At 36.4% G+C, this 22,971-nt stretch overlaps 1 protein-coding gene across 3 annotated transcripts in view; it reads right to left on the reverse strand.

Moving 5' to 3' along the window:
* The window catches only part of TUBGCP5 (tubulin gamma complex associated protein 5), a 24,674-nt gene continuing 1,703 nt past the window's right edge, over positions 1–22,971 (reverse strand). The window contains exons 2-25 of one of the 3 annotated variants that reach the window (XM_039388844.1): positions 21,829–21,882; positions 21,637–21,745; positions 19,571–19,667; positions 18,864–18,974; positions 18,228–18,307; positions 17,615–17,750; positions 14,529–14,646; positions 13,042–13,131; positions 12,246–12,339; positions 11,703–11,949; positions 11,382–11,584; positions 10,619–10,734; positions 9,711–9,979; positions 8,598–8,796; positions 6,876–7,064; positions 6,112–6,294; positions 5,761–5,845; positions 5,538–5,658; positions 4,678–4,856; positions 3,812–3,937; positions 3,142–3,230; positions 2,096–2,196; positions 981–1,034; positions 1–632 (exon numbers count right to left, since the gene is read on the reverse strand). In XM_039388844.1, coding sequence (XP_039244778.1) covers positions 988–1,034; positions 2,096–2,196; positions 3,142–3,230; positions 3,812–3,937; positions 4,678–4,856; positions 5,538–5,658; positions 5,761–5,845; positions 6,112–6,294; positions 6,876–7,064; positions 8,598–8,796; positions 9,711–9,979; positions 10,619–10,734; positions 11,382–11,584; positions 11,703–11,949; positions 12,246–12,339; positions 13,042–13,131; positions 14,529–14,646; positions 17,615–17,750; positions 18,228–18,307; positions 18,864–18,974; positions 19,571–19,667; positions 21,637–21,745; positions 21,829–21,882 — 3,043 coding nt within the window. In that variant the 3' untranslated portion in view covers positions 1–632; positions 981–987. Of the gene's footprint in view, positions 633–690; positions 1,035–2,095; positions 2,197–3,141; positions 3,231–3,811; positions 3,938–4,677; positions 4,857–5,537; positions 5,659–5,760; positions 5,846–6,111; positions 6,295–6,875; positions 7,065–8,597; positions 8,797–9,710; positions 9,980–10,618; positions 10,735–11,381; positions 11,585–11,702; positions 11,950–12,245; positions 12,340–13,041; positions 13,132–14,528; positions 14,647–17,614; positions 17,751–18,227; positions 18,308–18,863; positions 18,975–19,570; positions 19,668–21,636; positions 21,746–21,828; positions 21,883–22,971 lie in introns of those variants that run through there. The other 2 variants (XM_027726374.2, XM_027726375.2) reach the window with 2 other exon arrangements.

Consider the following 22,971-nt stretch of genomic DNA (forward strand, 5'->3'; position numbering starts at 1 on the left):
TTCTTATTATTAAATCTTCTATTTATTCAAATAAATCAATAGGCAAATAGCTATGATTGATTTTATCTTTTTTAATGCAGGTGTACCGATGCGAGAATTTAAATGAAACTTTAACGGGGAGGAGACAGGGCAAGTTGTCTTGTGCAGAACAAGTTCCACATTTACTTGTCTAGAAAAGTACCATTCTGTATCACAATCTACTACTTTACAAGAGATTAGCTATTAGATGTAAATTTTGTTTGCAAAAGGCTTAGAAGGAGGATAAAGGTCAAATCATATCTGACCACCTCTGAAACATCTCGACAATCCAACAGTTAAAATTAGGGTAACAGTGTAATCTTGATCCTACTTAAACTGACAAGAGTTACCACTCAAATTAGTAAGCATTTGAATTTTAATGTAAAAAATTCTGGTATTTTATGTTCTACTATAATCCATTTCGATAAATGAATCTTGTATTTTTTACATCAGCTTATTGTAACAGTTTTCTTAGAGAGTTCTTAATAACCACTAAGCAAATAAGATGCATGCTTCTTAGCCTTTTTAAAAAAGCCAATAATTAACTCGACCAACTTTCTGAACACTAAGATTTGAGTCACACCACTCCACACTACTCTGTGACCTATTCACACCTGAAAAAATAATGGAAAAAGTAAATTATAAATTACTCATAATTAAAGAAAAAATAAATCCTTTTTTCCAGCATGAAATATATTTAATGTATTTTCAAGTAAGATTGTTTACACAGAATGCATTTTACACTATACATGTTTTTTGATGTTGAAGCATATACAAACACTGCCACCACCAATACACTTACCTGTACATTATTTACATTTTAAAATATGTTACAGAGCTCCAAACCATTAGCATCATTTAGCTATACACATTTTAAACTGGAGTGCAAAATGCTTACAGTTTTTTACACATGGGAATTTCAACATAAATGGTGCTTTCAGTTCTTCATTAATTCAACAGACCTGGGTATTAACTTTGTTCCATGCCAGCCATCAGTGACAAAGCTAAAGATTCCACTGTGAAACAAACAATAAAAAAGTATTTAATATTTGCATTTGCAGCAGCCTGCAAATACTTATTGCAATATTCAATTCAGTCATTTAAAAGGAAGATACTGGTTTGTTTTTTAAATTGTAATACTTCAGGACTTAAGATGGTAAGACAATTTATTAGTCTGACAGTTTAGACGATATTTCACCACATTTGCCACCAGTTATCCATTAGTTATTTCATGTGGTAAGAACCAGAAAGAAATTAGCTCCTTTGTTTGAAATACTGTTGTACACAAAAGAAAAATAAAGGTTGTGGGGAGTTATATACAGCAAGCTGATCTCACAGATAGTTCTTGTAGACTGAGTAGCAGCAATGTCAGATATTACCTGTTTTAGAATCATAGACTCGTTTTGGTTGGAAAAGACCTTTAAAATCATCAAGTTCGACCATTAACCTAACACTACCAAGTCCACCACTAAGTCATGTCTCCTACACTATCTGTAGATTTGGTTAGAAAATACATATACATACCAACAAACCTCATTGAGCAGTCCCCCCCAACTCAAACTGGCACTGATTAACAATTTAAGCTATTATCAGGTTGTAAGTAGAAACATAGACATACCATTTTCTGCTGTTTCTACTACCAAGGAAGTAATTTCCAACAGATAGGCAGAGCCAACAGCTCAGTGCAGTTGTAACTGAGGCACCATAATACTAAAATCTTATCTGCTCAAGATATATTGAAGCTGTCATTCAATAAGAACAAAAAGAATGCTCTTCTATGACCCCAGAACTTAGTTTCATTAGTTTAGAAAACTGCTTGTCACTTGCTTGGCTACATCAGCTTCCTCTCATCAAGAAGGCAGATAAACTGAAGAAAGCTGTCATGAAAAAGCTAGGCACAAATACTCTAAAAAAAATGACTTTATCTTAGTAAGAAGTAAGTCTTCATGTCCCTCTGTGAATAACTGACAAAATAACATATAAGATGTACTGACAAACATTAATACAGATTAAAATATAAACACATTCTTAGCAAACTTGTGTAAGTGCAGGTATGTAAAAAGCTTCATGTACTTACAGTGAGGAAAAGAGCCTCGACAGACAGCTTTGTTGAGAACAGTTACAAGAAACATGTGACAGTTTTTAAAATCAGATTCCATCTTCTCTATGGATTCCATCCTACAAAACAGTTATGCAGGAATGCTTAACAGACCAGCCACTATGTATCTTCAAAATATGACCAAAATTTCACAGTAAATGACAAAAGTACTCTTTATACAGAATTCTGGCTTGAACTTAGAATATTTCAGTTATGCCTGAGTATGATACTCCTAGAAAACAGAGAAAATTCTCACAGGAGCATCTGAGCACTATCACTATGGCACTAATAATTTCCTCATTGTCTCAGAAATCTCTGCAGTGATTTGGAGGAACTCTATGGTTCCAACTGACAATTTTTATTACTACATATGTTTGTATATCAAGACAGCCTTCCCTGGTCCCTACTGCTTCAGAGCAACCTGGGGTAAACCTACACTGCCAGTAAAACAGGGACAGCCACACTGCTTTACTATCAGTCATCTCTTGAATTCCACTTTGGACTCTGTCAGCTAGCACTCACCAGTCAAGGGAGAAGACATAGTTCACAATAGTCACTCCCTTTCCTTTTTCCCCTCTCCCAAGATGATACAGATGACACTACACCAGCTATGACTTTCTCCTGTGACATCCAAGAGCACGTAATCACATGCCCTGAGTTTCAGTCTTTATTAACAGCATTCACAAATTAGTTCTGACACACTGAATGAGAAAAGCGCTCCAAAAATAGCAACTTCCTAATGCCACAGGAGTGGGATCCAAATTCTAGGTAGCATCTGTGCCAAAGAGAATTAGTCCTGAAAAACACGAAGTGAGCCGGTCCACAACAGCTGGCTTCAGGACCATACATCAACTTCTGAGTGTCTGACACAGCCAGACAGTCAAAGGAGGTGATTATCCCATTGTATTCAGCATTGGTGTGGCCTCACCTGGAGTGCTGTGTGCAGTTCTGGGCACAAAATCATACTTAATTCAAAATCATACTCAAAAATATGACCATGTAGAATTGTAGGCATATGTACTTACTTCCAAGCCCCCAAACCGGCCTGCCAACGGTCTGCAAACATCAGTACTAAGTTTAACACCTTCATTATAGCTTCTTTCACAAAGCTCACCTAAAACAACAATTAAAACACAAGGAGTAAGTCAGAAATTCATTGTTCAGCATAATAATATGCATTATTATGCTGCAATGCAAAGGTATCACAGGCCATTTAATCTGATCTGTAAAAACAATCTCCTAAGTACAATGTGATTCTTCCAAATTTAAGATGTGTTTTGCATTTGTTCTCCAATTCATTTTGCAGCTGACTACTTCGATGTGGACTATGCACAGACAGTACGAGGGATAAAAGGTTTCAATGCTATATCCATGTACCTCCATTTCCTGCCATACCACTAAGTATAATCCTCCTTACATTGCCATGTCTCAACTTGTTCAAAACTTCCTATCTCTTAGAAACAAACGAGCCATGTAATATCCAATATAAAGGATTTAATTTTATCTTCTCTCCTTGACAGAATTGAAGTGAGACCAGCATGGGAAACTCAGTCTCTGTGTTAATTCTAGAAAAGTTACTACTTCCTCAAAAGTACCTATACATTGCTTAGGATGTATGAACTGCAAAATAGACTACTGAACTACTTTCTTGTACTGCTAAACTCAACATATCAAATTTGCTAAGTTTTTACCCACCTTTTCTCTCAGTAAGCAGCGATCATGAATTGTAGATAGGTATCTGTAATGAATCTTTATCAATTGATCTAAATCTTTGGCTTCTTCTACCTGATGTTGAAACTCCAAGCCTGTACTGTGAAGAATCTTAAAAAGATGACCATTATTAAATTCATTGTTGCACACATGTGATTATGACTCTCTTCCAATATATTTTTAAGAGTCTGAAACTGCATGATTAATTTGCTCTTCCCTCTCAAATTTTAGGATCAGCCTCCAAATTACTATCAATAGCAAACATTTCGAGCTCTTCTCACTACACAACAACATTCCTCATATAAATACGAATACTGCCACTACACAAGGACATACAGACTATCCTTGGAGAAGTGGAACTGGATCATATTAATTTTACTAAAGGCAAAAAAAGGCAATAGTAGAGCAGATATAAATCTATAGGCATTGCCTTTATATTCAAGAAGTCAAGTATACAATGTGTGCTAGAGATTTTTGAGAAGGATCCATTTAACTAAAATATCTGCAGTAACACTTTTATCAGCATAAACAGTTCTTAAGAGAGGAACAGCTTACTCAAACCTCTTTTTACATGACTATGCTTCAGTCATCTACCACTGGGACAAAGAGTCAAAAAGAACTAGTAATATCCAAAGATCAATCGTGTGCATGTAGAACTCCTAAAGCATTTTCAGAATTACTGAATCAAAATGGCCAAGTTAAAACTAAAACATGTCAAGCTCAAAATCATTTTGCAGGAAGGATATTATACTTAGATTTTGCACTTTTTAAAACATATTTTACGGAAAAATTAATACTGCATCTCCAGTTACAAGTTCTTAATATAAATGAAAGCATGATATAAGACAAACCCTTGTCATGATGTAGTTGTGCAGGCTGTTAACAAAATGCATAAGTTTCACTCTTAAGAGGAACATGCGATGTATTTGTTGTTTTATGCTTTCTGTTTGCGGTCCAAACAGAGGACGCGTTCCTTGTTCTAGTGAAGTTCCTTCCTTAACCTGTGGGTTTTCTGCAGCAGAGATTAGTTCTAAAAAAAAGGCAAGAGTATTGCTCTTTTTGGGAAAAGACTCAAGCAGTCACACCCATGAAGTTTAAACAGAAGAAAGCCACATGCTTTTGAGAAGATAATTACTTAAGTGATGGTCAAATCATAGATGAACCCACCAACTTTCTAATTTGTTTTTCTAAGACACGAAGTCCGTATCCACTTTACATGGGACAGGAAGAGAATACACATTAACCTGGTGAAGGAAATACTAAGAAATCTCTTTCTACAATCCCCAAACAGCTTACTGTTTCAATCTCAAATAGAGTATTTTTTTCATCTTTTCTTAACTTGTCTGCAAGGTATTACACATAAAAACTTGGACCATACATACAGCAAAACATTAGGGTGTGGTAAACAGACCTTTCAACTGCAAGGTCTGAAGAATGAAGTTACAAGTTTCCAATATAACTAACTAGACTTGAATCAAAAAGACCAAGGGAATGCTTGAATAGTGTTATCCCTGAGGCTGAAAAGAAGTGAAAAACATACCCATCTTAATATATCTAATTTGCAATGCTAACACAGATTAATATTTTATAGAATTAATCAAAATTCTAACTAGTTTATACTACTTACTCCAGAAAGCAGAACACTCTTAATGTCCTTACAATACAAACCAAGTTTATTTATAGAGCATCTCTCATTGAAGAAGTATCTTACCATCAAATCGTAAAACATCTAGACTATACTTGGCCCACTTTATTTGCAGTAAGAGCAGAAAAACTTGATTGTAAATTTTTTGGCACTCTAAACTTATAACTATATCCACAGGCCAAGGAACCTAAGAAGAAGAGAGGATAATCAGACAGAAAGTATAAGTAATTTTAATACAACATTTCAAATCTCTTCTAGAATAAGAACCACAGCCATATTAACTCATTACCTTATAACTCAATGTCAGACCATCTAAGGTGTGGACAGGGAGTTTCTTCTTTGCTGTATCAACACTTTCAAATGATATAGACAACCTATGCAAGGAAACAAGTGATGTCATTGATAAGAATCTGTTTTAAATTCGTAATTGGTTTTATTAGGTTTTATTTCTTATTGCTAAATACCAACTGTCTGACTTAATCTGGAGGACTTGGGTAGAAAAGATGACAACAGCTCAAAACTTCATTAAAACAGATTATTTCAATGAGTACACAATAATTAGTATTGTGCTATGCAAGTTAAGTACATTAATAGAGGTAAGTGTGAAAGAAATGTAACTAAAGCATGTTTTGCATTTTACCTTGCACTGTCCTCTGGATAGCGTTGTCCAACTGCTTCTTGTAGTTGAACATTTAAGAAAGCAACATTCTGCCAAGTTTCCTTTTCTCTAATTTTGTCAAAAATAGATGTATAGAAGTCATACATGGTATCTCCAGCTTCAAGTAAGAAAAAGTTTCTCATTGCTTGCAAATATTCTACAAGCCTAAACAGGAACAAACATATAACATTTCCTCAGTTTCCTCATACAAGTGAACCCAAAACACAAAACTCTTCACTACAAGAACTCAGTACTGGACACAAATGTAACAAGGTCCACAGTGAATCCTTTGTTTAACCCTCACAGAGCTTTCACATGCATTCAAATAAAACCAAATAACGAATGCGTTTTTCCCTGTAAGCCTAAACAGCCCCACTAACTTCAACAGGAGTGCTCATGATATTCAGCTATCTCACCAGCTAGGTAATTGCCAGAAACAGCATAGTTTGGAAATCTTTCCCTCTCCCTAAAATGAACTTCAAATGACAACATTATTAAGAAGAACTGTTTGAAACAATTTCCCCACTGAACATCTACTGAAGATAAATGATAGCTTTGCTGTTGATTTTAAGCTAGACCAAGTTTTTACCCAAGAGTCTTTAATGTTAGATCCCCCTTTTCTCCCTAATGATTTTATTGTTGGTTATCAAATTGAAATAGAAACACAAGATAAAATTGCTTCTTTTAGTGATGGCATACCACTGGTAATAAAAAAAAGGTAAGGAAAAACAAATCTATTTTCTTACCTATAATCCTTCTTTAAAGTTTGCATCAGATTCCCACAGCATTCCAAGTATTGCTTGTCTATGTGCGGATAAAGGCAAGACCTCAATGTCAGTTCAAAAGTCTGGCAGGTCACAGATTCTGAGGATCTATCCACAGAGACATCCTCACCAGTAAACTTCTCATGAAAGTCACTCTGTTCCAAATAGAGTCTTCAAAATAAAACAAACTGCTTAGGGAAGAAGGCTCATTACTGATACAATACATAAAACAATGCTGTACTTTTTATCAATATTGGATCCTCTGCTCTGAAATACATGGTGCAGGAGTACTAAAAGCTGATTCATAACAAGAGTACATATCAAGTCTATTAAGTCATCCATCATACTCTTTGTGTATCACCAGATACAAGAATATCAAAAAGGACAGCATTCTATAATCACAATTGCTTAAGGCATAATTCTGAAAAACATCAAGTTCAAACAGTGTACAGCTTAATAAGCAAACCCATTGTCACAGGAACTTTTAAAACTCTACTGTGCATATACAGCAGTTTTCTTTCCCAGGAAAGAAAAATAAAATTAAAGAAACAAAGTAAAAATTTGACCAACAACCACAAAACAACAAACAAAAAAAAACCCCAAACCACCCCACAGATGGAGAACTGGTTTGAGGCATCTTAATTATAGTGTCCCTGTATATTATCTGTAATATTATGTGATGGGAAGACGAGTATCTGTAGTCTACATTTGGTAAGTTTAATTGTTTTTGCACAGAAAGGATCAAATTCTTATAATATTTTGTAAAAAGCTACTTGCCAGCTGAACCCACTGTTAGAGGAAGTCTGGCTCATAACAGCTATTGCCTTGATAGACTGGATGAGTCAGACACGGAATTAATGTAGCAGTTTTGACAAAGAGAATAGTCTCAATGAACAAGGGAAATAATAAAGTCTTATCTACTATTAATTATGATTTCTTTACACCATGTTCCTCCTAGGACTGAGATGAAAACATGTATATTGACAATTTCATTTTTCATGGCTAGGCTTCGCGAACGAAGATTTGAGGAGGGTTCTACCCACGTTTGTCGCAAGCGCGCTGGTGGCTAAAAAAGCCAATACGAGACAGGCACAGCAGAAAGACTCCTTAGGTGGTATTGACAATTAGTATTTAGGAAAAACATAAAAAGCTATTTTCTTATTCGCAACCACAAAATAAATGAGATTTTCAGAGTTTGCCTTTCCTGTTAATTTCCAAGACATTTATAACCTCTACAGGACCTCCCTCATTACAAAGAATGAAGAATTGCTATGCAATTAACATGAATTTTGGTAAGTTTTTACAGTTATATGATTTAAACACAGCACAACTGAAGCTGCATTCTGCTAAGAATATCCATGGTGCAAATCAAGGATGTTGTGTACAAATTCCAATCAAACTAATTTAAAAGTTCAGATTTTACAGTGGCATTCCCTATTATTCCCTATTAAACCACTTATTTGCTAAAAGCCTGTTATGATAGAGACTACTCCAATTTTCTATGCTACCAATTGCGAATAGCACATTTTTCTTTAACCAAGCACAAGGGGAGTGCCTATTTAGCCTCTGTCACTGATTGTTGATGCTCCTCTTTGTTCTGCACTTGCTTGTTTCCAGGAGCAGCAGCAATGAAAATGTGGTCTACCAAAAGTCGCCAGGCAGAACATTGCTCTCAAATATGCAGCAGGAAGCTCATTCATTTACCTGGCAAAATTAATAGCCAGCAGTGGGTCATGGACATCATCCAGTTCCAAGTGTCTTTCCGCTATAGACTGCATCTTTATCAGGCTCTGCTTTGTGGCCTGCTGTTCTGTAATAGTATCAGGAACAGACTCTTCCCCATGCCGCAGGCGAGACTGCACCGATTCCAAGAACAGCGTGTATAAACTCTTTCGTTCAGCATCTGAATCGGGCAACACATTCCACAGTAAGATTTTCTTCAAAGAGAAAACATCATCTGAACTAAAAGAAGAACTCCATAGTCCAACATTCACTAGCTAACTTTTAAAATAGTAAATTTAGGCCACTATTCAGAAAAAAACCCAACCCCCAAATACATATTTGAAATGACAGGAGTAGTCCAATGCCTAAGGTCAGGCATATGTTCAAATGGATTGCAGAATGGGTATCTGAAATATGAAATATTTCTGAGACTGTTAAACAACTTCCTACTTCAGTTGCAAAGGCAGTTAATTTTTAGCACCTGAAACAACCCTTCACTATTCACTAGAATAGATGATACTCTCACATCAAAGGGGGAAATAAATAGAGTGAGTCTCTAAAATAATTTAACTATCTCTACTTTTAAACATCAAGGAACAGCAAAATGAAAAAAACTGTTTCCTTAAAAAAAAAAGGCCAAAAAAAGTTCCAACACTGGTTAAAATGTTGTATAATGCTTTACAATCATGCAGGATAAATATCCTAGATATCCAAATATCTTTCATCTACTTATGAGTAAGCTTTAAAAAAAAAAATTCCACATGCTACCTCAGAATTACTGAACCATTTAGCAATAGAGAACAATTATTTATTAAAAAAACCTTTACTATTAGAACATAAAAGCTGGTTTTGTCTCATAACAAGAAAAAAAATTGCTTTGCAAGCACATGAAAAGAAGTTTAAGAAAAAACTACAGAAATAAAAAGAAAATGGAACACTCAGCTTTATTTACTTTGCTCTTTTCACTTGCTTGCATTGGAAGAATGTTTTCCGTAAGACCTCAAGTTACCAACCACGATACTGACATTATTACCAAAAATACACCCATACTGTTAGATACCCTAAGGCACGATAGGGTATAAACTGACGGCTCACCTCTTGACGCAGCCTGCTGTGGAGAGCCATCTTTGCATTGAAGATTCTTCAACAGCTGCATGGATTTTCCAGCCATGATAATTTGCTTTAGCACAGGTTTCAGAAAAGAGACCATAGTGTGCTGTCTGCTTGAAGGGGCCTGATCACTGCCAGAACTGGCACTGGCATTATCACTCATCTTCTCTTCATTCTCAGTCTTTTCTGACACACTATATAATGTGTAGGTAGCATACCAGAAATCTCTGTGATTAACTGGAACATTTTTGTTTCTGCAAAGCAATAAAAAGCTGTTGAGTATTTCCCTCTTCAAAAGATGAAACTTCATTACTAGGAGATAAATAGAATCTTTGTTCTATGCTTTGCCTTTCTCTTAAAACAGTCATGAAGCACTTTAGAACTATATAAAATTAGCACATTTATATCACAAACTATCTAGACACTCTGAAATGGATGACTGCTTTGGCAGGATAAACAATCAGGTCAGAGGACACAAAACAACTGCACAACCAAATAAACCCCCAAAACAAGGCAAATAGAGTAATGATAATTAAATTTGTCCAGGAAGTTAACTATTCACAGTGGCATGCATCCTTAATGTCAAAATGATGAGTGACTGACTTGCAGATTTATTTAAAATACAACACTGAAGCAAATACTACTGGGAAAGCTGAAAAATTCTAGAGTAGGTGTTCACTTTGGTTTTTTGTGTTGCTTACATCAGATACTCAGTTTTTGTCTTTCAAGTCAGATGGGAAACAACCTAAACTAGATAACTAAAATGAAACACACATATAAATAAAAGTTGAGATCAGCCCTGTTGGTAGCACTGAAAACAAAACTATAAAACCCCAAAAAGAGCACATAAAAGGATTTTAAATATTATGTGTGTTTAGTATCAGCATCCCTACCTCTGAATAATAAATTCCTTTGCAGGATCAAATAAATTACCATGGACTATCCACTCATCCACTGTCTGTAAGTACGGCCTCACAGTTTCAACCCAGAGAGAGAACAAAAGGGATACCTGAATTCAAAGAAAAAAGATAAAAATGGTTGAATGTTTTTATACTAAGCATTGAAAGCAGTATGGGCAAAGCCTAACCTCTTATGTGCAATCACAGTTTATAAGATATACATAACTACTCTTAAGGCTTTTAAAGATAGAATGTTAAACTAACAACTACAGCTTTAGTAGTTTCAACGGAAGCCTGTATTGTTCATGCTTCCCCTTGTTACTTTTGTAATCACAGTTACACCCAAACAGCACTTTTCACTCTAACATCTCTCAAACAGGGGTAGTCATAAAACATTCTGTGGTTCCATAACATCGAAAACAGGAAAACAAAAAGACATAATGACATGGACTATATTTCCAGTAGTATAATCAGCAAGTTAATGTAAAAATCCAAACCCCCACATTTGAGCAGTAACTGAATTATGCAGCTGTAGAAATAGGAGGGAAACCTATTCCAAGGTTCCCTCTTTCAAAACAGTTTCCTGGCCTCTGATTCCCCACAGTTCCTCCCCTCAGTACAAAAAAACACCACTACTGATCTTCTCGTAAATCCAGTTTTGTCCAGGTTGAGTGGACTCATGTCAGAAAACAATAATGCATTAATTACTAAATCTTCTAGCGTGTTGTTCTATCAAGGAAGGAATTATTTCTCCTACCGTTTGCTCAGATGCCTCTCCAACACTGTCATACTCAAGAATAGATTTGTAGAGAGTATTAAGCAGATGAGATGCTCGTACAACATTTCTGGTGTCAGGTGGTACTTCCGCTACTCCTGTGCTGAAAACCTTGTGAAGTACTTTCAGCTGTGCCAGTCTGGGAGACAGCTTATCTATTACTATTGAAAGTGTGACTGTTTTATCTGGAAAAAAAACCAACAACAAAACAAGATGTATAAAAGGAACATCCAACAGAAAAGCAAATTTTGTCTGTTATTAAATTGTGTGTCCCCCTCTTGTAAAACTTCCCTCACACTGTACCTTTGTTGATTATGCACTTTTCAATTTCAGTAAGTTCTTCTTTAAAGCTAATAAAATATTTATACAAAGCCCACATAAAAGCTTGGTAGGTTCTGAATGGGGCTTCAGTAGTCTTCTTTGGAGTCGAAACTGTTCCATGCATTATGCTTTCTGGGCTGTGTCCCATCACTTCATCAATAAACTTCTGTAGTCTAAACACAACTTGACCATATGCTGCTATCTGCTCCAATACAGATCTCAGGCAATTCTAAAAAAAATCATACTTTTTAGAATCATCTAATAAGAATTGTATTTTATAAAGCCTAAAAACTGAATTACAATATTATCTTTATGAATTAAAATATTATAAAATTCTGCAATCGCTATTGCTTCATCACATTCTCAGATACAGCCCATTTGGTTTTATTAAGCCAGATGTCCTTACTTTAGAAAAAACACAGTTGTAGAAATGTGATTTTTCCACAAGTAGTTTAATTGCGTATTCCCCCAAATTACATCTTTCTAATGACAGATATATTCAGCTGAGATTCAGAAACAACTTACGTGGGTTAAATGAGTTACAATAATATCATTCCGAACAGTCACTTTTCCATCATTCAGCTGAAATATATAAAGCTTTTTCACTCCTGAAAGTAGCCTTGAAAAGAAATGAAAAGAGTAGTAATTTTCCCCCTTAATGCACTTATAATTATATAATTAATAAAAGAAGTAACTCTCGCTTGCCTGTAAGTTTTTCTTCGAGTAACAGGAGACCACAGATCAAGTAGGATGGTATTGGTAATGTAAGTTGTTGCTAGAACAACAACACTTAAATACAGGCACCAAGCAAACATTTCTTACAGTTTCTTTCCAGTTGAGATAATTCCCAGCTATAGGATAACTCTACCTACTTTCTAAAATTGGACACTGTATTAAAAATCCATAGGGGCAGGATAAGAACGAATTGGTTCTTTTTAACAATTAGAACTGAAGAACTGATGCAAACAAGAGGTAGTATACTACTTCCTTCTTTGTGAATCACAGAATGGAAGGGACCTTAAAGATCACCTAGTTCCAACCTTCCTGTCATGGACAGGGACATCTTTCACTAGACCAGGTTGCTCTCAGAGCTCCATCCAACCTGGCCTTAAACGCTTCCAGGGATGGGGCATCCAACTTCTCTGGGCAACCTGTTCCAGTGCCTCAAACATGAACGGTTAACACACATCTCTCTTTTCAGAAACAGTGCAAATTAAAAGCTCAGTAATAATTCTTCAAACATGTCTTCAAAGACAGATCTCTCATTTCCTTGAGAGAAATACTAAAAGTTAAAGCACAAGCTTTGTGATGTTGCTCTTACCAAAGAGTTTCACGTATAACCTGAGTTTCTGTGACTAGGGTTCTCTCTTCTGGCACGTACAAAGGATCACTGGTGTACAAGTGGTGATCCCTTAGAAAAATAGGAAATGAAAAAAATGTAATGGCTGAAATACAAGCTGAATCACCTGAAAATAAGAATGAAGAAATAATCCTAATGCTCAGTTTTGTTCTACTCGTATCTGAGCAGATTCGATGTTCATGGGAACATTTTAAACATATAAACAAAAGCACAGTTTGTTTTCATATTGTTAAGCATGATACTATGGAAAACATTCAAATATCATCAAGTCTTACACAGCAAGACAAGCAATTAAGTAGCAAATATCTGAAGTACTGGATTTTCACTGGTTTTTGGGGTTTGGTTGTTGGGTTTTTTTTAATTCTTGATCCTTGATTATTCAATTATTTTTCATTCAACGCTGTGAAAAACTATCGTTACCTTCTGGGAAAAATACTAAGCTAGAAAGTAAAATATCAATTGCCCTAATCCATATAAGGAAGTTCACACTTTAGCCCAAAAGTTTACTTAAGAAATGGAAATTTTCATAGCCACCTAAGAACTTTCTCTTATGATCCTGTCTTACACAATTCTTTGTAAACTTTCCACAGTACTTTTCATATTTTAGCAAAGTATAGAACAATTACTTACATTTTTAGTATTTTTACTCATTAATATCATCAGTGGCAAAGGTTATGTAAATGTGCTCAAAATTTAAAAGTCCAAGCTAAGTAATACTGGTTATTTATCACACATATATATAACATACATCTGCAGTGCTGCTTTATTCCTGTTACTGATTTTCTAATATTCATTGTAAATTTGGGTTATAACTGGCTAGATAATCAACTTACACTAAAACAGCTCCTTGATTAAGAAATTGATTAAATTAAGGAAACCAAAGACAAACCTAAGGAACTTTATTACTACAGTACTGATATGTCAGAATTTGGGACAGGAAAGAACCAGGCTTTTTTTCATTTTTTTTTAATTCTCATTTTCTTTCCAAGACCATGGCAGATCATGGCAATATACTGCTTCATATTCCTTCCCCACACAAAATCTGTGTTTAAGACTAACTTTGTAAAGGAGACACCAAAAACAAACAAACAAAAACTTTAGGGAACTCCTCACTTCCAGAACCACTTACAACCCACCAATATTAGTTCCTCAAGACCTTCGTAAGGGTCAAGCCAAACAAAATTCAATGGTAAGATTTACTTCTTTGAAAGCTGACACAAGAAACTTATTAAAAATTAAATAAAAGCATAGGAATTTATTAATAAAGTTCATTTATTTAATAAACAGCTCACTTGTTGATCTTATCCATTTGTACCCCTTTAATTCTGTTTTTAAGTTAATTGTAACAGCTATACTATCGTTATGATTCCAAGTAAAGATGCTTAATAAAGTCAATATTTAGCACTTTATGCCAGTAAGCAATATGTAAATGATACTATTTTTCTTACCAGACTGCAGCCAGATTGGAATGCAAGTGCAAACTATGTGAAAAACGAGGAGCTCTTCCTGTCCAGTACTGAGGAACTACATGCTGCTCCAGCCAGCTGCGGACATCAGGTTCACCGACTGTGAAAACATGGGATGGTCAGCAACATTTTTATTTACACAGGAAATGCTTATAAAACACAGGAAAAAGTTACTAATAAGCCTATCTGCTCAGCTGCAGATCTTTTCAAATTAATTACCATGTACAACTATTTACACTTTACTGCACTCATATATATGACACCATCATGCAGAAACTAATTTACAAAGAAATGCCACATCTCCTAAATATTGCAGAAGTCCTAAAAAATAAGCTCTACTGTGTGCTGGTGTGGCCTCACCTTGGGTACTGTGTGTAGTTTTGATCACCACAATATAAGAAAGATATTAAGCTATTAGAGAGGGTCCAAAGCACTGTTACAAAGATGGTGAAGGCTCTGGAGGGGAAGCCATATGAGAAGTTGGTCTGTTCAGCCTGGAGAGGAGGAGACTGAGTGGAGACCTCACCGCAGTCTACAACTTCCTCATGAGGGGAAGAGGAGGGGCAGGCACTGATCTCTTCTCTGTGGTGACCAGTGACAGAACCCAAGGGAATGGCCTGAAATTGTGTCAGGGGAGGTTTACGTTGGATATTAGGAAAAGGTTCTTCACCCAGAGGGTGGCTGGTCACTGGAACAGGTTCCCAAGGTAAGTGGCCAAAGCACCAGGCCTGACAGAGTTCAAGAAGTGTTTGGACAATGCTCTCAGGCACATGGTGTGATTCCAGGGGCTGTCATGTGAAGGGCCAGGAGCTGGACTTTGATGATTCTTGTAGGTCCCTTCCACCTCAGGATATACTATGATTCTATAAGCTTAGAAATTTATATGGTTTCCATTTTTTTTTCCAAAAATGTGCTTCTGTCTCAGGCAATTCTCAAGTGCTATATACAAAAACATGCTGATTTAAAAAGTAAACTACAAAATATCATCATCTTCATCACTATGTTCCTTTTCACTAGGCATTTCATCATCATGGCTAGGCTTCGCAAACGAAGATTTTGGAAGGCACTACCCACGCTTGTTGCAAGCGCGTTGGTGGCTAAAAAGGCCAATACGAGACAGGCATGTCTGGCTGCAAAAGGCACAGCAGAAAGACTCCTTAGGTGGTACACTCTGCAAGGCACGATTCTTTCTGCGCTGTCTTTTCTCCTCAAGAGTGATCCTGCATGCCTTCTCAAAAGTGTCAGCAGCGTTAGAGATAGTGTGTCTCCAGAGCTCCTGACTGGAGGCCAGAGTAGACCAGTTATGTTGGTCAATATGACCAAGGCTGAGATGTTGTTTCAGGGAGTCCTTGTATCTTCTCTTCAGGGCTCCTCTCCTGCAGTAGCCAGTGGCAAGTTCACCATAAAGCAAGATCTTAGGGAGGCGGTGGTCCTTCATCCTGGAGGCGTGCCCTGCCCAATGCAGCTGTGTTCTCAGCAACATGGTCTCAATACTTGTGACTGCTGCTTGTTCTAGAATAGATGTATTGGTCACATAATCTGACCAGTGGATGTTTAAGATCGTGCAGAGACAGCGTTGATGGAAGCGTTCTAGGAGACACAGGTGGTGGTAGTAGATGACCCATGATTCAGATCCGTATAAGAGAGCAGACAACACTATGGCTCTGTAAACACTGATCTTTGTACTTTTCTTCAAGTGTTTATTTCACCAAACTCTTTTATGGAGTTTTCCGAAAGCTCTATATGCCTTTGCTAACCTGTTGTCTATATCTCCGTCAGTCTTACCATCCGAGGAGATGAGGCTACCTAGGTAATTAAAATGCTGGACTGATTTGAGCTCTGATTGGCCAATGGTGATATGGGGATGACGGAAGACTTCCTGAGGTGCAGGTTGATAGAAAACTTCTGTCTTTTTTAAGCTGACTTCCAGCCCAAAGAGCTCAGCAGCATCTGCAAAGCAGGATGTTAAACACTGCAGAGCTGCTTCTGTGTGGGCGACAAGGGCGGCGTCATCAGCATAAAGCAGCTCCCGGACAAGATGGTTTAAGGTCTTGGTGTGGGCCTTCAGTCGCCTTAGGTTGAACAGACTTCCATCAGTACGGTATCGAATGTAGATACCATCCTGATCCTCGAGGTCTGCCATGGCCCTTTGGAGCATCATGCTGAAAAAGACTGTGAATAGGGTCGGTGCGAGAACGCAGCCTTGTTTCACACCATTAGATATTAGAAAGGGCTCAGAAACTGCATTGCCATATCTGACTTGGCCATGCTGATCCTCTTGGAGTGAGATGATCATTTTAAGGAACTTGGGGGGACAACCTAAGCGTTCCAAAATCTGCCATAGACCTTTTCTGCTCACAGTATCGAAAGCCTTGGTGAGGTCGACAAAGGTTACATAGAGAACTTTGTTCTGTTCCCTACACTTCTCTAGGCATTTAGTACACTACCTAAAATTATTTTCTTAAATGTGATTGTTAAGAGAACTTTACCTAATCCCAGTTAGATAGCTACTGCTTATATATTGTGCAGTTGTCATATAAAAGGTAACCTATATCCTACAATATTCTACAAAAAAATATACAGCTACATTTAATACTCCCTGAAGCTACTCAAGAGAAAGCCACTAGTGTTTTAATTACACAGAACTATTTTTTCAGAAACATTTAATACTCAGAACTGAGTCAACTATTTCCGTTCTCAACCAAATTTTGTTTCCGCATTCTCATACTTAAAAATAAAAACGTACATTATACAATTTTATACACTTTATTATACAACTACATGCTACGTTTACTATATAAGTTTTCACTTCTATATTGGAATATCCACATATATTTCCACAGAAACAGACTTCTTCTCCTTTAGCAATAACAAAAATCAGATCAAACCTTTCATATTGCTTCTTTACTGTAATAAAAGCCCATCAGGAGTGAACAGTAAGGTGCACCCTATAGAACAATTATAAATCGAAAACACAATACCTCATTAAAGAATAATAAATAAGCTGCACTAGCTTGCTAAATTTCAGTATGTATGACTGTATCAGAAGAATTACAGCTTATTCTAACCTTTCCAGGAAACATTAGGTACTGTTTTCTTATTTGGATCTTGGTCTTCTAAAGGTGTCCTGTCTACTTGAATACCCGAGTCCTCCCTGCTCAAGGGCTGAGTGTCTTCTTCCTCTTCGCTTTCTCCAGACCAATCCTATTAAGTACAACAAACCCCAGTACACTTCAGAACAATATGGCAGACAGATCTATATCCAGTTTCTATTCAAGTAAAACACAAACTATTCTCTTCTTTCTTCCACTATAAAGGACACTAACATAACCATCTAACAGAGACTGATTTAAGTTATGTATAACATGAATAACCAGACAAATGAGAGAACTGGAAAACATCACAGAACTGCAGAAATTTCTGATGAGGTGGAAGCAGGGGTCAGAAGAAGCAGCCAGTTTAATTGCAGGATTAAGTCAAAACATTGTGAAAAAGAAAAGTGTTTTTATTACTGTTCTTCTGCTTGGGTCTGTGTGTATTTCATGGTATTAAGCCATGTATTGGGGAATCCTACAGGAATCAACATGCAGAGCATACAAACCAGGACAACTCAACCAGGTCTCTAACATACTTCAAACGAGTTTATATAGTTTGGGTTTTTTACCTTAAGAAATTACTTACGGGTGTATCTACACCAGGACCAAAGTAAATTTCTTCTCCTTCCATCAGATACTTTCCCCAATCAAATTCTTCTTCCTTTTCTATGAGAAGTATAAATATAAAAATAGTAAATACCTCAAAACTCTGAATTTCTTTTCCTCTAAAAACACTTCCAAAGTTAAAATTACCTTGAAACCCTCAACCTAAAATAGAAGGCATTCCCTTCCACTTAAGGTTACACCACAGTTCCTTTAACAAGGTTATGCACTTCCAACACAACATGTACTGTGATGCATCCACTATGTATACCCCTTATTAATTCTCAATTTTTTTGCTTAAACACTCCAAATACGCAACACCATGTGCCATTGGCACATTTATCTGTATAATGTTACAGTACCCAACACTTCAATCTTGGAAAAACATGCAAGAATGCAACACATCACTTCTTGTGACTAGTCCCATTTAGCTCAATGGAAACATTCTAAATGTACAATTTACATATGCACATGGATCCTGGACTGTAAACAACATAAATCAAGGACCGTCTTACTCTCCAAAAAAGACACCACATGTGCAATACTGTGATGTGCAATACTTCAAAAGTAACAATCACACTTACAACATATTATATCTTAAACATGAAGCTTACTCAACTGTAATTAGTGTTGTTTGAGATAACCTCTTCATATTCACATTCCTGGAATGGGCTGAAAGTGCATTCAAAACACCGCCGAGGGAATGTGCAGAGATCATTCAAAAAGGAATCTTAAGATGCAAGATTTTCTTTAGGTTAGTCTGAAATACTCTTTCAGTCTATGATACAACACTGTAAACAAATGGGGGATGGTATCCTCTCAAACTTAAGCGCAAGCCTCATTTTCAGGCAGTGAGTGAAAAAGCCCTACTTTAGAAAGCACGCAGCTGGGATCTCCCTCTGGAAACCTTCGAATGTATCTCCCTTTCCTTGATTATATGGGGAACATAGGAATTTACGTCACCAAAGCTGTTTCAGCAGATCTGTTATTGAGGTGCAAGACAGAGACTCGGGATAGAAATCCACTGTCTGTCTTTGTGCATGTAAGCACCGTTGAACAGTTGGAGAACGTTTGTGATAGTGGCACAAGTCAAAGAGAGTTCCCAAGGTACTTTGATGGCTGGAAAACTTAACCAGGTGATGTAACATAAACAGGGGTAGGAAGGATTTGCAAGCTATTTTAAATGCATAAATTATAAAGAAGACAACCAATAAAGCAATGTGAAGTGAAGGAGATCATAAAATGGAGAGGAAAAATGTCCTTCTTATCAGATTGCGTTAACAGATTGTATCTCTCATTAGCAATATAAACATCTTGTAAACTTACCCACTTCTTTGACTCTTGGTTTTTCCACATAGGTGGTGTTGGATGGAGAATCAGACAAACACAATAGAAGAGACAGTATAGCATAGTGTGTATCTGTCTTTAAGACATAGTAAAAAAAAAAAAAAAAGGCAAGTCTGTAAGAGGACTAAAAGATTTTAGGAACAAACTCAGCCTATTATCTGCATGAATACTACCCATTAGTTCCCATTCCCCAGTCCTGAATTACAAAAATAACATCTGCCACATAATTCTTCTGCCTACTAATTAGCCAATCAGTATACAAATACCTCAAAAGTAGCCACAGCATAAGCTACCTCTTACTGAGCTGACAGTCAGAGAACATGGAAAAGATGCAAGTACTGTGAAAGTCACAGGACAAGGGATAATGGACAGCTACATTAACGTGGATGAGCTGGAAGAGCAAAGGTAATGGGCCTGCAGGAAATCAAGTCTTAGGTTCCCTTGTTCACACGGCCAATTATTTAAAACAGAGACTAAAGTGAAGTTAGCTAAAATCACTACATTTTAATATTATGTTCACATTATCTTCTCGCATCTGAAAATCTATACAGATTATTAAGGACAAATCTTAAACTCCAATATTGCACTAATGCAGTTGTGAAACAGGCCTTCAATCAGGTTAGAATACTGTGCCAACACTGTTAAGGTCCAAAGATTTGTATTACGCTATTCCCTAAAATCTGCTTACAATCTGCACAACCATTTCTTACTATAGAAAGATCTTTCTCTGGCCTGATTTCTACCTTTACAGAGCTGTTCAGCCAACCACTTCATATCTAGACACATGGAAATTCTTTGACACATACATAAACACACTTACAAAACTGTTTTGGAATGAGATCCACTCGCATTTTAGAAAAAATAAATGTCAGATAAAGCAGCATCATACTCATCTACTATATGTGGATTATACTATGTTCCTACTGAACACTGCTGACTTTACAAGTGTTTGTGACAATCACGTGTGAGCTGGTGTTTCACTTACCACTCAGAGAAACTGATAAATACTCAATCTTCCCAGTAATGTCACTGCTAAAAACTAAATGCTATTTAACTACCCAAATATGAGATATTATCTACCTCCAGCCATATCCAGTAGCATTTTTAAAAAGAAAAATAAAAGAAAAATCTTAGATACTTTCAACATTCAAGTATTAAGTGCTTGCTTGCGTGTTTGGGTTGGTTTGTTTGGATTTCATTTTATTCCAGTCTCAAAACAAGCACAACTTAAGGTACATTTTCAAAAATCTAGAGAGTACATTATAATAACTGAAAATATGTGTAAGCTATTGAGGGTTCCAGGGTTTTCCCCACAAATTAAAAGGAACCTAAAACAGTGCAAAGAAAGGTAATCATCAGTTCAATGAGAAGTAAAATCAAACTGCAACTCAGAACACACAGCTCTATTAAAGAATATCACTGTGTGGAGCACCACCTCTTGAATCATAAGCTTAAATTTCCCAACAGTGGGAACCTTCAGTTTTTGAAGATCAAATTCATTATTACACTGCTACACTGGAAAATGTCTAAGTGAGACAACTTTTGCTGTATTCATCCATTCCATATCCTAAACTGATTTGACAGAAAGTGTATCGATGGTTAAACACATACATAGTCTCAATAAGGAAGCTACAGGACAGGAGCACTCCAACAAGGAACACTACAACCAAAACATCCAGATGCATTACTTAAAGTTAAAAAAATTGAGCAAAGAATAAGAACTGCTCAGTTCTTTGTTGTTTTAGAACATAGAGGAATCTAGATTCACCTAGACTCCAGCTACAACATTTGCACAATGTTGACCCTAAAACATCTGCTCTGCAATGAGGTCATGTCCTTTTAAGTCACGAAACTGCATGTGTTGAAATCCTGAAAAGACAATAAATGCATTTGCATTTCTGGAAATCCATGACCTGAACAGCAACTGCAAAGTCCACTGCTAAGTCACCTGAAATTTCCAACACAACGTTACAACTGAAGCCCCATCGTCAGTACAAATGCAAGAGGGATGGGAAAAAAGAACACGGCCATTGCAACGCACATACCTTTGTTTCTTCAAGACTTGGGAGTGGCAAGTTCAGAAATTTTTCTGTTAGTCTTTTCCAGCTTGCAGCTTTTCCAAGGTCAGAATGAATTATCAGTTTCTCATGTATTCTAATAATAAAAATAGTATAAAAAATGCTTAAAAAAAAAAAAGAAGAACCAATGCATTATTAGCATACAGGCATAAAACTCACCCTTCTATTGTCCTCTCTACTTTATGACTGTTCACATCAAGAAAACGGTGAAATCTGTGTAAGAAATCTGCATTAGAATACGTTTAAAAGGAAGCTTAAGTAAGGAAGAAAATAAAGCTGATTTATATACATGAAGACAACATTATCTGTTTTAAAATGCACATTTAATGCAGCAACAGCATTAAGTGTTAACAAAAATAAATCTTGGTGTCTCTTAGCTCGAGAAGGATTAACTACAACTGACCTGAAAGACGGAAAAATTGAATGCAGGTTACATTTAACCAGCACTTTAAGCTGAATGGAAAATTACTACTGTATCAGCAACCTAAGGAATTAAAGTATGCTGTCTCCTAAGTCAAGAGGAGCAAGGAGATCAAGAACTGTGTTGTCAAAGGCACTGGTGTCAAAGGCACCAAAATTATCTGGGACTTGCATCACAGGCACAGGCAAAACAAACCCACATGGAAAGGCCTCTAAACCCAAAAGAAGTTCCTTTTATAAAGAGTAAAGGAGAGTGTCTAGGAGAAAAGAGAGCTTAATCAAAAATAAAAACAGATATATCAACAAAGGTATATATGAACAGGGACAAAATAAGAACTCATGAAAGGTAAGATGGACTTTGCAGAATAAATTAGGCTATGAATAGGTTCTTCAGATATAGACAGAAAAAGAACAGAAAGTAAGATGTGGCAGTAGTGAGCACAAGGTCAAGACACTCTATACGTGGGTCATCAATGTAATTTTTCCAGCAACAACTGTACAGAACACAAGGCTAAACTTCTTGTGATCACAAACAGAAATGAAAACTACTGGATTGGAATCATGAGCAAAAGTTAAACTAAACAAACTGAAACTGGAAAGACAATATAAAGTCATCTCAACAGCAAGGTAATGAACTAGAAAATGAAACTGTAGGCAGATCTCAAGTAGCACTGCAAGATGAAGATAGGCTAATATTAAAGAAAAAAATACTTTGTTAATTAGAGACCCATTAGTCTGATTTCAGCTGTGTTCGTATTAGGATTTAGAATAAAAGCATGATAAAACGTATCACTGATCAGGTAGCTGGCATTTAGGTTAAGAAAATACAGCTTATGTCATTTCTTACAGTACATTAGCTTAAATAGGAAATAATTAATTCAA

The sequence above is a fragment of the Pipra filicauda genome, unplaced genomic scaffold, assembly GCF_003945595.2.
Source record: "Pipra filicauda isolate LSUMZ 115617 unplaced genomic scaffold, ASM394559v2 scaffold68_size4259465_pilon, whole genome shotgun sequence".
Lineage (NCBI taxonomy): Eukaryota > Metazoa > Chordata > Aves > Passeriformes > Pipridae > Pipra > Pipra filicauda.